The 14,174-nt window shown below is 54.9% G+C and overlaps 1 protein-coding gene across 2 annotated transcripts in view; it reads right to left on the reverse strand.

The window, feature by feature from the left end:
- The window catches only part of LLGL1 (LLGL scribble cell polarity complex component 1), a 64,675-nt gene that overhangs the window by 2,582 nt on the left and 47,919 nt on the right, over window positions 1-14,174 (reverse strand). For both annotated transcript variants that reach the window (XM_032960957.2, XM_032960958.2), the window contains 10 exons: window positions 13,636-13,757; window positions 12,673-12,826; window positions 12,242-12,407; window positions 10,564-10,680; window positions 9,524-9,690; window positions 8,063-8,411; window positions 7,457-7,586; window positions 6,314-6,405; window positions 1,237-1,348; window positions 163-245 (listed from right to left, as the gene is read on the reverse strand). In XM_032960957.2, the coding sequence (XP_032816848.1) occupies window positions 163-245; window positions 1,237-1,348; window positions 6,314-6,405; window positions 7,457-7,586; window positions 8,063-8,411; window positions 9,524-9,690; window positions 10,564-10,680; window positions 12,242-12,407; window positions 12,673-12,826; window positions 13,636-13,757 (1,492 nt within the window). The remainder of the gene's footprint in view (window positions 1-162; window positions 246-1,236; window positions 1,349-6,313; window positions 6,406-7,456; window positions 7,587-8,062; window positions 8,412-9,523; window positions 9,691-10,563; window positions 10,681-12,241; window positions 12,408-12,672; window positions 12,827-13,635; window positions 13,758-14,174) is intronic.

Consider the following 14,174-nt stretch of genomic DNA (forward strand, 5'->3'; position numbering starts at 1 on the left):
TGGTGAAGAAAGAATTTTTGGGACCGACAAAGCGGATTATTCATTTATAAAGAAAGTCAGTCTCTGTTCTACTACAACTAGTATTTTTTATTACACCATGAACGACGCGATATACAACTCCACCGTTACGATTGTTACTGCTGTTGGCATTGCGGGGCTCACAGGCGCCACGAACGGCCGTGGCAGAGGCAGCGGCGTCCTCCTCGGCGATCCTCCGCAGGTTCCTCTCCGCCTCGTCCGCCGTCCTGCACGCAGCAGAGACATCCAACCGCCCTGCTCAGCCGTGAACAACAAAAACTACCGCGGCGATTACTGGGAGCACTGTTTGTGGGACGCCACGGTGGCAAGATGTTATCTCTCTTGCCTGGTATGCAGGAGGCGTGGGTTCGATCCCCGACCCTGATGATGCCTGTTGTGTATTTGGAATTTGCATGTCTTTCTTTCTCTCTCCGTGGTAGCGTGGATTTTTCTCCGGGTCCTCCGTTTTTTCCTTCCACATTTAGAATCAAAGTGTGTGTTTTAAGAGTTTCTGGCTGCTGCTATAAATTTCCACGTGATAAGCCACTTTGTTGAGGATTCTTTTGTGGCCAGGTTGCTTATGAAAACGAGCTATATGGCTCAGTGGGCCATACCTAGTAAATACAAAAAATATATAGTTTCGACGTAGATGACTGACAGATGCAAAAACTGTGCTCCCACTGCCAACGTTTTAGCCGCCCGGTGCTCCGCTCGTTGTTGCGAGCGTCGCTTCTCTGCCCTCCGTTGTTGCTGGAGGGCGACCGCCTCCAACTGCCCAGCAGCATCCTTCACGAACCTCCTCCACATTCACACTCGCCACACATCTTGCCCCAGACGGAAGAAGCAGGATGGAAAATAAGAATGGAAGCTGGAGAGTACCGGGCACGCGTACTCGGGCGTAACGAAGGGTTGAACGATTAATGGAATTCAGACTGCAGTGAGGGTCCAAAAGAACCAGAATGGAGATAACGGCGGCGAGAAGGAGAACGACGTCACGACCACACCCAGCCGGCCTGCTCCAGTGGAGCACGTCCCTGCTGGGAGCCAGACCTACCTGGGTCACGGAGGTCATACAGAGCATGCTGATAGCAGAGCGAGGGAAAAAATGACCTCTGCAAGGACATTTTCCAAGGGAAGGCTTAAGGCCCAGTTGTGTCCAGGGTAACGGTGCTTGACGCCGAGCGACGTCGGGACACCCGTGGGACGCAAGGCACTCACGCCAGGTAGTCCTTGACCTCCTCCATGGTGATGTCGGCTGTCAGCTCCATGGAGCCCAGCGACGTCTCCAGGAAACTCTCGGCCAGCGTCTGTTGGATTTCCTCCAGGACGCCTGCAGTGCGCGGGGGTGGGAGGGGGGTCATGGGGAGCATTGAGCGGGGACGGAGCCACGGAGCCACCGAGCCATGGAGCCAGGGTCTTATTTAGGCATAAGCTAAGCAAGCTACAGCTTAGGGCCTCAAATTGGGGCACCGCGGTGGTGAGATGAGATCTCCCTCGCCTGGTATGCCGGAGGTCTTGGGTTTGATCCCGACCATGACACCTGGATATTTGGAGTTTGCATATCTCTCACTCTCCCCGTGGTCAAGTGGATTTTTCTCTGCTACCTCCGGTTTTCCCCTCCACATTTAGACTCAATGTGCGTTCATAGTATTTGGCTACTGTAAACTTCCACACGATAAGCCAATTTTTTACCGCTATCAATTGTGGCCAGGTCGCTTCTGAACAATAGTTATGTAGCTCTGTATGACCTCCTTACCTGCTAAAATAAAGTAGTTTTAAAGATGTTTTTTACAATGAGGTGGCCTCTAAATGCGAAAAAATAATATGAAGTTTAAAGTTTTACAATATTGGTTGACAAGGAGACAGGAAAAAAAACCTCTCGAATCTGCATTATTCCTGCTGCAACTACGCCTCTATCACTACTCCAACCACTATCACTACCTCTATCACTACCCCAACCCCTGCCACTACTCCAACCCCTATCACTACCCCTGTCACTACCCCAACCCCTCCTTAACCTCACCGCCTCTTCTCCTGTCAGCATTATTACACCACCACTCTTAAATAACCCTACTCTTCACTATTTCGACCACTATCATCTTACATACAATTTGTACAATTGTTGTAAAGTGCCTTGGATTAAGGCGCTGCTGCTCCATAAATCCACGTAATATAATAACCCCACAACAACACGCCCACTCAGGCCGTCACACGCCGCCGCATGTGGGGGGGCACGCGGCCGGGACGCCGAGCCACGTCAGGAGGTCGACCCACACACAGCTGCAAACGTGCAAGGTTTATATTAGAAACCGATTTACCGTTTCTGGAAGGGGGAAACGTTTTATAGCGCAACTGACGTGAAATTATTATTGCCATATGGGGGAATGACTGCCTCGGATGTGCCGGGAAGGAATGTTGGCATCAATCTGCCGGGACACCCACGCATACACCGCTCTGCCATGACACACACACACACACCGCTCTTTCATGACACACACACACCGCTCTGCCATGACACACACACACACACCGCTCTGCCATGACACACACACACACACCGCTCTGTCATGACACACACACACACACCGCTCTGCCATGACACACACACACACACACCGCTCTGCCATGACACACACACACACACACCGCTCTGTCATGACACACACACACACACCGCTCTGCCATGACACACACACACACACACCGCTCTGCCATGACACACACACACTACTCTGCCATGACACACACACACACACACCGCTCTGTCATGACACACCCACGCATACACCGCTCTACCATGACACACACACACACACACCGCTCTGCCATGACACACACACCGCTCTGCCATGACACACACACACCGCTCTGTCATGACACACACACACACACACCGCTCTGTCATGACACACACACACACACATTGCTCTGTCATGACACACACACACACACCGCTCTGCCATGACACACACACACCGCTCTGCCATGACACACACACACACACACCGCTCTGTCATGACACACCCACGCATACACCGCTCTGCCATGACACACACACACACATTGCTCTGCCATGACACACACACACCGCTCTGTCATGACACACACACACACACACCGCTCTGTCATGACACACACACACACACACCGCTCTGTCATGACACACACACACACCACTCCGCCATGACACACACACACACACATTGCTCTGCCATGACACACACACACCACTCTGCCATGACACACACACACACATTGCTCTGCCATGACACACACACATTGCTCTGCCATGACACACACACACACACTGCTCTGCCATGACACACACACACACACACTGCTCTGCCATGACACACACACCGCTCTGTCATGACACACACACACACACACCGCTCTGCCATGACACACACACACACCGCTCTGCCATGACACACACACACCGCTCTGCCATGACACACACACACCGCTCTGTCATGACACACACACACACACCGCTCTGCCATGACACACACACACTACTCTGCCATGACACACACACACACACACCGCTCTGTCATGACACACCCACGCATACACCGCTCTGCCATGACACACACACACACATTGCTCTGCCATGACACACACACACACATTGCTCTGCCATGACACACACACACCGCTCTGTCATGACACACACACACACACACACCGCTCTGTCATGACACACACACACACATTGCTCTGTCATGACACACACACACACCGCTCTGCCATGACACACACACACACACCGCTCTGCCATGACACACACACACTACTCTGCCATGACACACACACACCGCTCTGTCATGACACACACACACACCGCTCTGTCATGACACACACACACACACCGCTCTGTCATGACACACACACACACACACCGCTCTGTCATGACACACACACACACACATTGCTCTGCCATGACACACACACACACATTGCTCTGCCATGACACACACACACACATTGCTCTGCCATGACACACACACACATTGCTCTGCCATGACACACACACACATTGCTCTGCCATGACACACACACACAAATTGCTCTGCCATGACACACACACACACACATTGCTCTGCCATGACACACACACACACACCACTCCGCCATGACACACACACACACATTGCTCTGCCATGACACACACACCACTCTGCCATGACACACACACACACATTGCTCTGCCATGACACACACACACACATTGCTCTGCCATGACACACACACACACACATTGCTCTGCCATGACACACACACACACACTGCTCTGCCATGACACACACACACACACTGCTCTGCCATGACACACACACACATCACTCTGCCATGACACACACACACACACACCGCTCTGCCATGACACACACACACACACCACTCTGTCATGACACACACACACCGCTCTGCCATGACACACACACACACCGCTCTGCCATGACACACACACACCGCTCTGTCATGACACACACACACACACCGCTCTGCCATGACACACACACACACACCGCTCTGCCATGACACACACACACTACTCTGCCATGACACACACACACACCGCTCTGTCATGACACACCCACGCATACACCGCTCTGCCATGACACACACGCACACATTGCTCTGCCATGACACACACACACCGCTCTGTCATGACACACACACACACACCGCTCTGTCATGACACACACACACACACATTGCTCTGTCATGACACACACACACCGCTCTGCCATGACACACACACACACACACCGCTCTGCCATGACACACACACACACACTACTCTGCCATGACACACACACACCGCTCTGTCATGACACACACACACACCGCTCTGTCATGACACACACACACACACACCGCTCTGTCATGACACACACACACACCACTCCGCCATGACACACACACCCACACATTGCTCTGCCATGACACACACACACACATTGCTCTGCCATGACACACACACACCACTCTGCCATGACACACACACACACATTGCTCTGCCATGACACACACACACACACATTGCTCTGCCATGACACACACACACACACATTGCTCTGCCATGACACACACACACACACTGCTCTGCCATGACACACACACACACACTGCTCTGCCATGACACACACACACACACTGCTCTGCCATGACACACACACACACATCACTCTGCCATGACACACACACACACATCACTCTGCCAAAACACCCACGCACACATCACTCTGCCAAAACACCCACGCACACATCACTCTGCCAAAACACCCACACACACATCACTCTGCCAAAACACCCACGCACACATCACTCTGCCAAAACACCCACGCACACATCACTGCCAAAACACCCACGCACACATCACTCTGCTAAGACACCCACACACACATCACTCTGCCAAGACACACACACACATCACTAAGACACCCACACACACACATCACTCTGCCAAGACACCCACACACACATCACTGCCAAGACACCCACACACACATCACTGCCAAGACACCCACACACACATCACTCTGCTAAGACACCCACACACACATCACTGCCAAGACACCCACACACACATCACTCTGCTAAGACACCCACACACACACCACTGCCAAGACACCCACACACACATCACTGCCAAGACACCCACACACATCACTCTGCTAAGACACCCACACACACATCACTCTGCTAAGACAACCACACACACATCACTGCCAAGACACCCACACACACATCACTGCCAAGACACCCACACACACATCACTCTGCCAAGACACCCACACACACATCACTGCCAAGACACCCACACACATCACTGCCAAGACACCCACACACATCACTCTGCTAAGACACCCACACACACATCACTCTGCTAAGACACCCACACACACATCACTGCCAAGACACCCACACACACATCACTGCCAAGACACCCACACACATCACTCTGCTAAGACACCCACACACACATCACTCTGCTAAGACACCCACACACACATCACTCTGCTAAGACACCCACACACACATCACTCTGCTAAGACACCCACACACACATTGCCACGCAAAGACAAAGGAACCCTGCACTGTCCTGACAAAACTGCTGGGGCAAGTGTTGCTCGTGACGAGCTATTAGGGAACGGAAATTTCCAGAGTTCGAATGGAACTTGGGAAGGAAGGAGAAAAGGAACATCTTTTTTTAAGCAAAGCTAATGAACACAAAAACATAAAGCAGCTCAAGTGACATGGGGACGTGCAGTGGAACGTCACTCACCTTGAGCCTCGGTCAGCGAGTCTGCTCTCTCCCTCTCCTTCCTCTGCCCGTTGGCCATCGTGGGGATGGTCACGGGGCTGTTATCCACCACCCTGATTGCAATGTGCACACAAACACAACAGACGCCAATCAGCTTTAGAGCCTATTGGGGAAAGTGCTGCGAGATGGCATGGGGAGTGTGGGTTTAAGACGAGGCGAGTTGGGCCTGGGTTAGAAATAGGGTTGTAGTAACAGTAGAGCCTGGGTTAGGGATAGGGGTGTAGTGGGAGTGGAGCCTAGGTTAGAAATAGGGTTGTAGTGACAGTGGGGCCTAGGTTAGGGATAGGGGTGTAGTAGGAGTGGGGCCTGGGTTAGGGATAGGGGTGTAGTAGGAGTGGGGCCTGGGTTAGGGATAGGGGTGTAGTGACAGTGGGGCCTGGGTTAGGGATAGGGGTGTAGTGACAGTGGGGCCTGGGTTAGGGATAGGGGTGTAGTGGGAGTGGGGCCTGGGTTAGGGATAGGGGTCTAGTAGGAGTGGGGCCTGGGTTAGGGATAGGGGTGTAGTGGGAGTGGGGCCTGGGTTAGGGATAGGGGTGTAGTGACAGTGGGGCCTAGGTTAGGGATAGGGGTGTAGTGACAGTGGGGCCTGGGTTAGGGATAGGGGTGTAGTGACAGTGGGGCCTGGGTTAGGGATAGGGGTGTAGTGGGAGTGGGGCCTGGGTTAGGGATAGGGGTCTAGTAGGAGTGGGGCCTGGGTTAGGGATAGGGGTGTAGTGGGAGTGGGGCCTGGGTTAGGGATAGGGGTGTAGTAGGAGTGGGGCCTGGGTTAGGGATAGGGGTGTAGTGACAGTGGGGCCTGGGTTAGGGATAGGGGTGTAGTGACAGTGGGGCCTGGGTTAGGGATAGGGGTGTAGTGGGAGTGGGGCCTGGGTTAGGGATAGGGGTCTAGTAGGAGTGGGGCCTGGGTTAGGGATAGGGGTGTAGTGGGAGTGGGGCCTGGGTTAGGGATAGGGGTGTAGTGACAGTGGGGCCTAGGTTAGGGATAGGGGTGTAGTGACAGTGGGGCCTGGGTTAGGGATAGGGGTGTAGTGACAGTGGGGCCTGGGTTAGGGGTGTAGTGGGTTGGGGAGTCGCTGTGGTGTACGTGGGGGGAGGCTGCACTACCCGGGTGCTTGTGGACGGGGGGAGCAGTCTTTCTCGTACGGTGCCACCTCCACCCGGCAGCGCGGCTCGACAGAGCGCGAGGCGAGCACAGAGAAGCACTGGAACTCCGAGGGCGACTGAAGGTAGAGGCCTGCAGGATGCATAAGTAACGGCAACAATGCCACCATTCGCCGGCAACCTCGCCAAGGCGCTTGCGCCAGGATGGGTGTGCTTTGAGGCTATCGAGTGAAGTGTCGAAGGTCCACTGGCAGGAGGTCACGGGGACAGACCCAGGTGGTGGTGGGAGGTGCACCACCTGTGTTCCCCAACAGCACAGTGACTGCACATACAAAACAAAGACCCCCCCGTACAGCCTTAACAGACTGTTGCGACAAGTGCTGTTAGCGAGTAAGCGCCTATGAAGGCCGGCACGGCACACAAGGGGGTGGGTGGCCAGCACCACGCCCGGCCGCCTTTGTCTCACCAGTGGCGACATTTACACATCGCACCAGGTCAGAGCTGGGATCGAACCCACGACCTCCCGCACACCAGGCGAGATAGTTGACATCTCGCCGGCGTGTCGGGGTCCCCGCGCGGCAGAACGACGCGGGGACCCCGTGGGCCTACCCTGAGCCGTGGCGGTGAAGAGGCACGAGGAGACGGCGGAGATATCCTCCTTGCGGACGCAGGCGTGGCGCGAGAGCGGTCGCAGCCCCGGCACGGAGACGGTGTGGACGTCGCCCAGGTTGGTGAGGCACAGCAGCAGGCTGCGGCCGTGCCACTCATCCCGCTGCCCCGCAGCTCCCCCTCCTCCGCCTCCGGCCGCTCCGGCGGCCTCTCCCGATGCCGCGCCGTGCGGGCCGTGGGGACCGGGCGGCCCCCACGCGTCGCACAGCGCCACCTTGCGCACGCGCGCCCCCTCGTGCGCCGTCAGCTTGAACTTGGTCTTGGCCGTCACCTTGGGCAGCGAGAATACCTGCGGGGGACAGTCGGGCCAGCGCCTCGGTGAGCCCGCCGAACCTCCCCCCCCACCCCCCCCCCCCATTGCGGTGGCGGCACAGGTGAAGGCGGGCACAGTGTTTCAACACCCCCGGAGGCTCCATCTGAGCCCCTACCGCACGGCGTTCCCGCACCTCCGATTAGCACGGTTGGCTACATATGGCGCGAAAGAAGGTCAACGCGCACGCACAGAGACGTTGGATATAGAATGCAGAATGCATGCTCCCCCTCCCCCTGCGTACGCGAACCCGGGAGCTGGGCACGAATGAAAGCGGCGCCACAGCGGCGAGGACGAGGGCGCTCGCGGACCGCGCTGGAGGTGAGCGGCACCCAGCAAGCAGCTCAAGCGAAGTGCAGATTAATTAAAAGTAGGGATGCGTCAAATATCAATTCAGATTCTCACAAACACAAGCTAATAGATTTTGCAAGTGAATTCAGATATTATTGCCTATTCTTTTTTAATAATTTTGATACTGGCAAAAAGGGTCCCATAAAGAAAAGTGCTCACCCCAAGCCAATAATGCTTTGACATTAGCATTGTCCTTGTACTCTCTCTTTTCAACATAAAGAGCCAATGTTTCCCATGTCTATTTTGAACACACCTCTCCACTTATTTCTCCATGTTTGTCTTTATTTCTCATTATATACACCTGCACGTGCCTCATATATTCAGAAATATGTTAACTCCCTCGCCTGGTACGCGAGGAAGTGAGTTCGATCCCGACCCTAACTCCTGTATATGTGGAGTTCGCATGATCTCCCCGTGGTCGCGTGGATTTTATTCCGGGTCCTCTAGTTTTTCCCTCCACATTTAGAATCAACGTCACGCATTTAGAGAATTTGGCTGCGAAAAATCTAAACGTGACAATGATAAGCCACTTTGTTGAGCTTAAATTTGTGGCCAGGTCGCATTTGAAAAAGCGCTACATAGCTCAGTGGGCCTTACCTGCTTTAAATAAAAAATAGTTTAGTTTTAGCTTAGGTCTCTTTTGTAATCTCTGCTTGGGTCAGGCGCCGTGCTGGCGTTACTGCCGGCACTCGGGAGAAGCTGCAGCCGCGATGCCGTCCCCCACGCTGCCCCCGTGGGACCTTGAACTGCTCCTCGGAGGCGATGAGCAGGGAGTGGCCGCCCTGCATCTCGGCGGCGCGCGCCAGGTCGTGCGACGCCTCCAGGGGCTCGGGCAGCGGACGCCCACGCCCGTCCAGCACCCACACCGACACGACGGGCGCGCGGTGCATCAGCTGGATCTCCTTTGCTGCGCACGACGTGCGGCGCGGGCGAGGGAGGCGCAAGGGAGGGGGGGGAGGGAGACGCCGCTGTGTCCAGGTGGTGCTTGGGCGTGGCGACGGAGCAAAGCGGAGAGAGGGCCTCTGCCGGGCAGGGTGTGGCGATGCGGGGGTGTGCGCCAGTTCGCGGGCGGGGAGAACGGGCGAGGCCGGGCATGGTGACGCAATGCACGATGGGATCAGGGTTAAGTGTGGCGAGATGTTATCTCCCTTGCCTTGTACGCAGGAGGTCGTGGGTTCGATTGCGACGGTGACACTTGCATATTTGGAGTTTGCATGTCTCTCTCCGGATTCTCCGATCGTTTCCCTCCACATTTGGAATCGGTGTGCATTCACAGTATTTGACTGCTGCTATACATCTACACATGTTGATAAGCCACTTTTATTCGGCTTTCATTTATGGCCAGGTCACTTCTGAAAAAGAGCTTTATAGCTCAGTGGTGCTTACCTGGCAAAATAAAAACTAGTTCATCGTAACAAGTCCAGGCGAGATGGACTGGAGTGGTCACAGCAGGGCGAGCGTTGGGTGCATCTAATTTCATTTGGAAAGTCGCAATCACAGCCCACGGTGGGTGGCGAGATCTAAATGTGGAGCGGGAAGCACTGGAGCGCACTAATCACCCAGCAGCGCCGCTCACCCAGCAGCGCCGCTCACCCAGCAGCGCCGCTCACCCAGCAGCGCCGCTCACCCAGCAGCGCCGCTCACCCAGCAGCGCCGCTCACCCAGCAGCGCCACTCACCCAGCAGCGCCGCTCACCCAGCAGCGCCACTCACCCAGCAGCGCCGCTCACCCAGCAGCGCCGCTCACCCAGCAGCGCCGCTCACCCAGCAGCGCCACTCACCCAGCAGTGCGTGGATGGCGAGCTCGGAGCGCCGGTCGGGGCTGGGCACGTCCAGCGAGTACGCAAACACCGTGCCCGCGTTGGTGCCGACCCAGAGCGTGGGGCCGTGCCGTACACCTGCCCAAAGACAAAGATCCCCCCCGTATAGCCTTAACACACGGTAGGAGCAAGTGCTGTTAGCCCACACAAAGACATACATACATGCACACACGCGGATTAGCCACTCTGTCAATAACCTGTCTAAAATTATTCTCTTAACAATCTTCTCTCTGTCCCTCCTCCTCCCTGTGCCCAATCCGTTCTCGGTCCTTTTCCCTCCTTGCACCCCTCCACTGGAATCAACTTCCCTGTACATTGAACTACACTGCCCATAGACTCAACACTGCTGCCCATAGACTCAACACTGCTGCCCATAGACTCAACACTGCTGCTCCGAGACTCAACACCACTGCCCATAGACTCAACACTGCTGCCCATAGACTCAACACTGCTGCTCCGAGACTCAACACCACTGCCCATAGACTTAACACTGCTGCCCATAGACTCAACAGTACACCAGTACATTAAACAGTCCACCTCCTTAGAGTCACCATGCCAATCTGTGTCATTGTTTTGCAAGCTACATCAAGTAGGAAGTGTTCTACATACACTATGATTAAATTAGATTGGATTACTACCATAGGATAACTAATTTAAGGTAGCACTCGTCACACATAAAAGTGCTTGCCACAAATGAAGCACAATACTCTGCTGATCCCGTCAAGGAACAAACCATCACGCAAACTCCAGTCATCCTCACAGCACCGGCTTTTGGCTGCTGGCCATCGAACAAACACGGTCACCGCATCGTGCTTTCGGATGCACTTCTGCGGCCATCTGGAACGCTCTTCCTTCCGATATTAGGAAGCCACTGGAGCTATGCACTTTAAAATCATTTAGATTGAAAAACATTTTTTAAACTTCTTTTTGCGTTTAATTTGTTTTCCTTCTCCTGCGCCTCCTGTTAGCACGGTTTGCTACGTCCGTTGCAAAAGAAGTACATACAGACATATTCAATCTTGACTTGAAACTTTCGTCACTGTAGGAATTCATATTTTTGGTTCTTTCGGTAAAGTCACAGATATAAAATAAAAATAGAATTTAAAAATAAATTAAAATAAAAGCAAAACCCATGAGGTTTCGATCGCAAAACAAGCGGTCTTCATCAGGCGGAGAGAAAAGAGCGAGCAAGCCGCCAAATGCAACTGCTTCTAAGGGTTTTCAGAGTGAGCAAGACTATACAGACATATTCCTAACATGTAACCGGTGACACAATGGGGCTATGGCCGTGCTGACATCTGGAGGCGACCGCTCCCGGCTGGCCGAATGTTGCGGTGTGTAACGGTGTAGCGGTGCGTAGTGTAGTGGGTGTAGCGGTGCGTAACGGCGCGAAGCGTAACGGTGTAGCAGTGCATAACGTAGCGGTGCGAAGCGTAGCGGTGCATAGCGTAGCGGCACGAAGCGGAGCAAAGCGGAGCGGAGCACAGCGGAGCGTAGCGGTGAAGCGGAGCGGTGTGAAGCGTAACGGTGTAGCAGTGCATAACGTAGCGGTGCATAGCGTAGCGGCACGAAGCGGAGCGGAGCACAGTAGAGCGTAGCGGTGAAGCGGAGCGGTGTGAAGCGGAGCGGAGCATCGCACCGTCGCGCAGGAATGTGTCGGCGAAGTAGAGGCAGCGCACGAGGCCAGAGAGGGAGTCATCGAGCGAGCGCGGCTCCACGCGGCGCTGCACCGGAGCCACGTCAGCGTCACGCGCCGCCGCCTCCTCCTGCTGCTGCTCCGCCAGGCGAGCGTTCGCCTCCTGCACCTGCGCACCCACGGGGGGAGGGGGGGGGGGTCACGCACAAAGACAAAGATCCCCCATGTAGCCTTTAACAGACTGCTGGGGCAAGTGCTGTTTGCGAGTAGCACCTATGAAGGCCGGCACTGTGGCACAAGAGGGGGTGGGTGGCCAGCACCACGCTCGGTTGCCTTTGTCTCCCCAGCACGTGCCCAAACAATCTGTTGAAGCTGTACATGGCGGGGGTATCTTTGTCTTTGTGGGTGGCGTGGGGGTGGTGGGGGAGCAGCACCTTGGTGGCCGGGCTGCCGGGATCCGCACGCTTCTTTCCGGAGACGCGGCTCTTGCGGATGCGTCGGAAGGACTGGCGCAGCGACTTCTTGAGAGACTTCACACGCGACAGCGGTCCCTCCAGGGCGAGCGTCTCGCTGGGGTGCAGCGTGCAGCTGTGGGGGGCAGGGGGGTCAAGGGGTCGCACAGCCCGCACGGGGTGAAATTCGCGGGGTCACACTCACGGCAGAGGCGCAGAGTTTCAACGACGAGGGCCCGACGCCTGTCCAGCTGTAAGAAGCCTCGTTCGGTTTGACCACAGCACAGGGTCAGCGCGTAGTCAGGCTTGACCGGCCAATTAAGCTGGTCAAAGGTGGCGTGCATCTGAAAGCGTAATGGTTCTGGTGGGAGTGTCCTCATTGTTGGGGAGACCTGGGCCTCACTCAAACTCCCACCCTGGGCTGCTATCTCACGGCCATTTCAACGGCGAGGGCCGAGGTGTATCCATCATCTTTCGTTAGCCGCATCACGCGTATTTAGATGCGCTTCTGCGGACGTCTGGAATGCTCTTCCTTCCGAAATTAGGAATTTATTTAGAACTGCTTTTTGTGTTTAGTGTGTTGTCTTTCCCCTGAACCTCTGATTAGCACGGTTGGCTACATAACGGTGCGAAATAAGTTTTACAAACATCCATAAAAGCAAAACATTTGATTCTTGAATCCATCTGTGCGTGAGGCGAGAGTGGCTAGGAGATGGCAGTACTGCCACGGCACTGTTAGAATCCTCAAACGCGTGGGTTTGCTACCACGAGCCAATCTATGCAAGACCCTCATTAAAAACAAAATACAACAAAGAGTCCTCGAGACTCGGAGGATCTCCTGGATAATAAAAATAATTTGTGGTCCGCTTAGAAGAGGGGAAGCCGAGGGGTTCGTGCAGGGCCAGACAAGGCGGCGAGGTGAAGTGGGGACAAGGGAAGGCGCACCGCGCGAACACCACGTGGGCCTTCTGGTAGTCGAAGAGGCCGAATCCGTGGCTCGTGCCGAAGGCCAGGAGGCGCCACTCGGCGTGCAGGACCAGCGCCGTCACAGCTGCCGGTGGCAGCACCTACGGCACGCACGGACAAAGGTCCCCTGTATAGTCATGCTGACCGTTGGGGCAAGTGCTGCTCGTGAGCACCGACAACACGCACACACAAGGACCTTCACATACAGCAAGTCACCGTTTAACGCAGGGGTTGCGTTCCTGAACATTTCCGTGTAAAGGGAATTCGCGTTAAGTGGGAATCATTTTCCTGTCAGTAATAACGGCGAAGGTGGGGCTGCTATCCCAGCCCGGAGTTTTATTGTTTTCATTTGATCGTGCGCTGTTTTTACATGTGTCGTGTTTACATAGTGGAAGGAAAAACCGGAGGACGCGACCATGGGGAGAGAGTGAGGAGAGAAACGCAGACTCCAAATACACAGCAGGCGTCGGTCAGGGTCAGGATCGAACCCATGGCCTCCTGCATACCAGGCAAGGTAA

Source organism: Petromyzon marinus, chromosome 26 (assembly GCF_048934315.1).
Source record: "Petromyzon marinus isolate PM22_M1 ecotype Great Lakes invasive population chromosome 26, UKy_Petmar_22M1.pri1.0, whole genome shotgun sequence".
In the NCBI taxonomy this organism is placed as follows: Eukaryota; Metazoa; Chordata; class Hyperoartia; order Petromyzontiformes; family Petromyzontidae; genus Petromyzon; species Petromyzon marinus.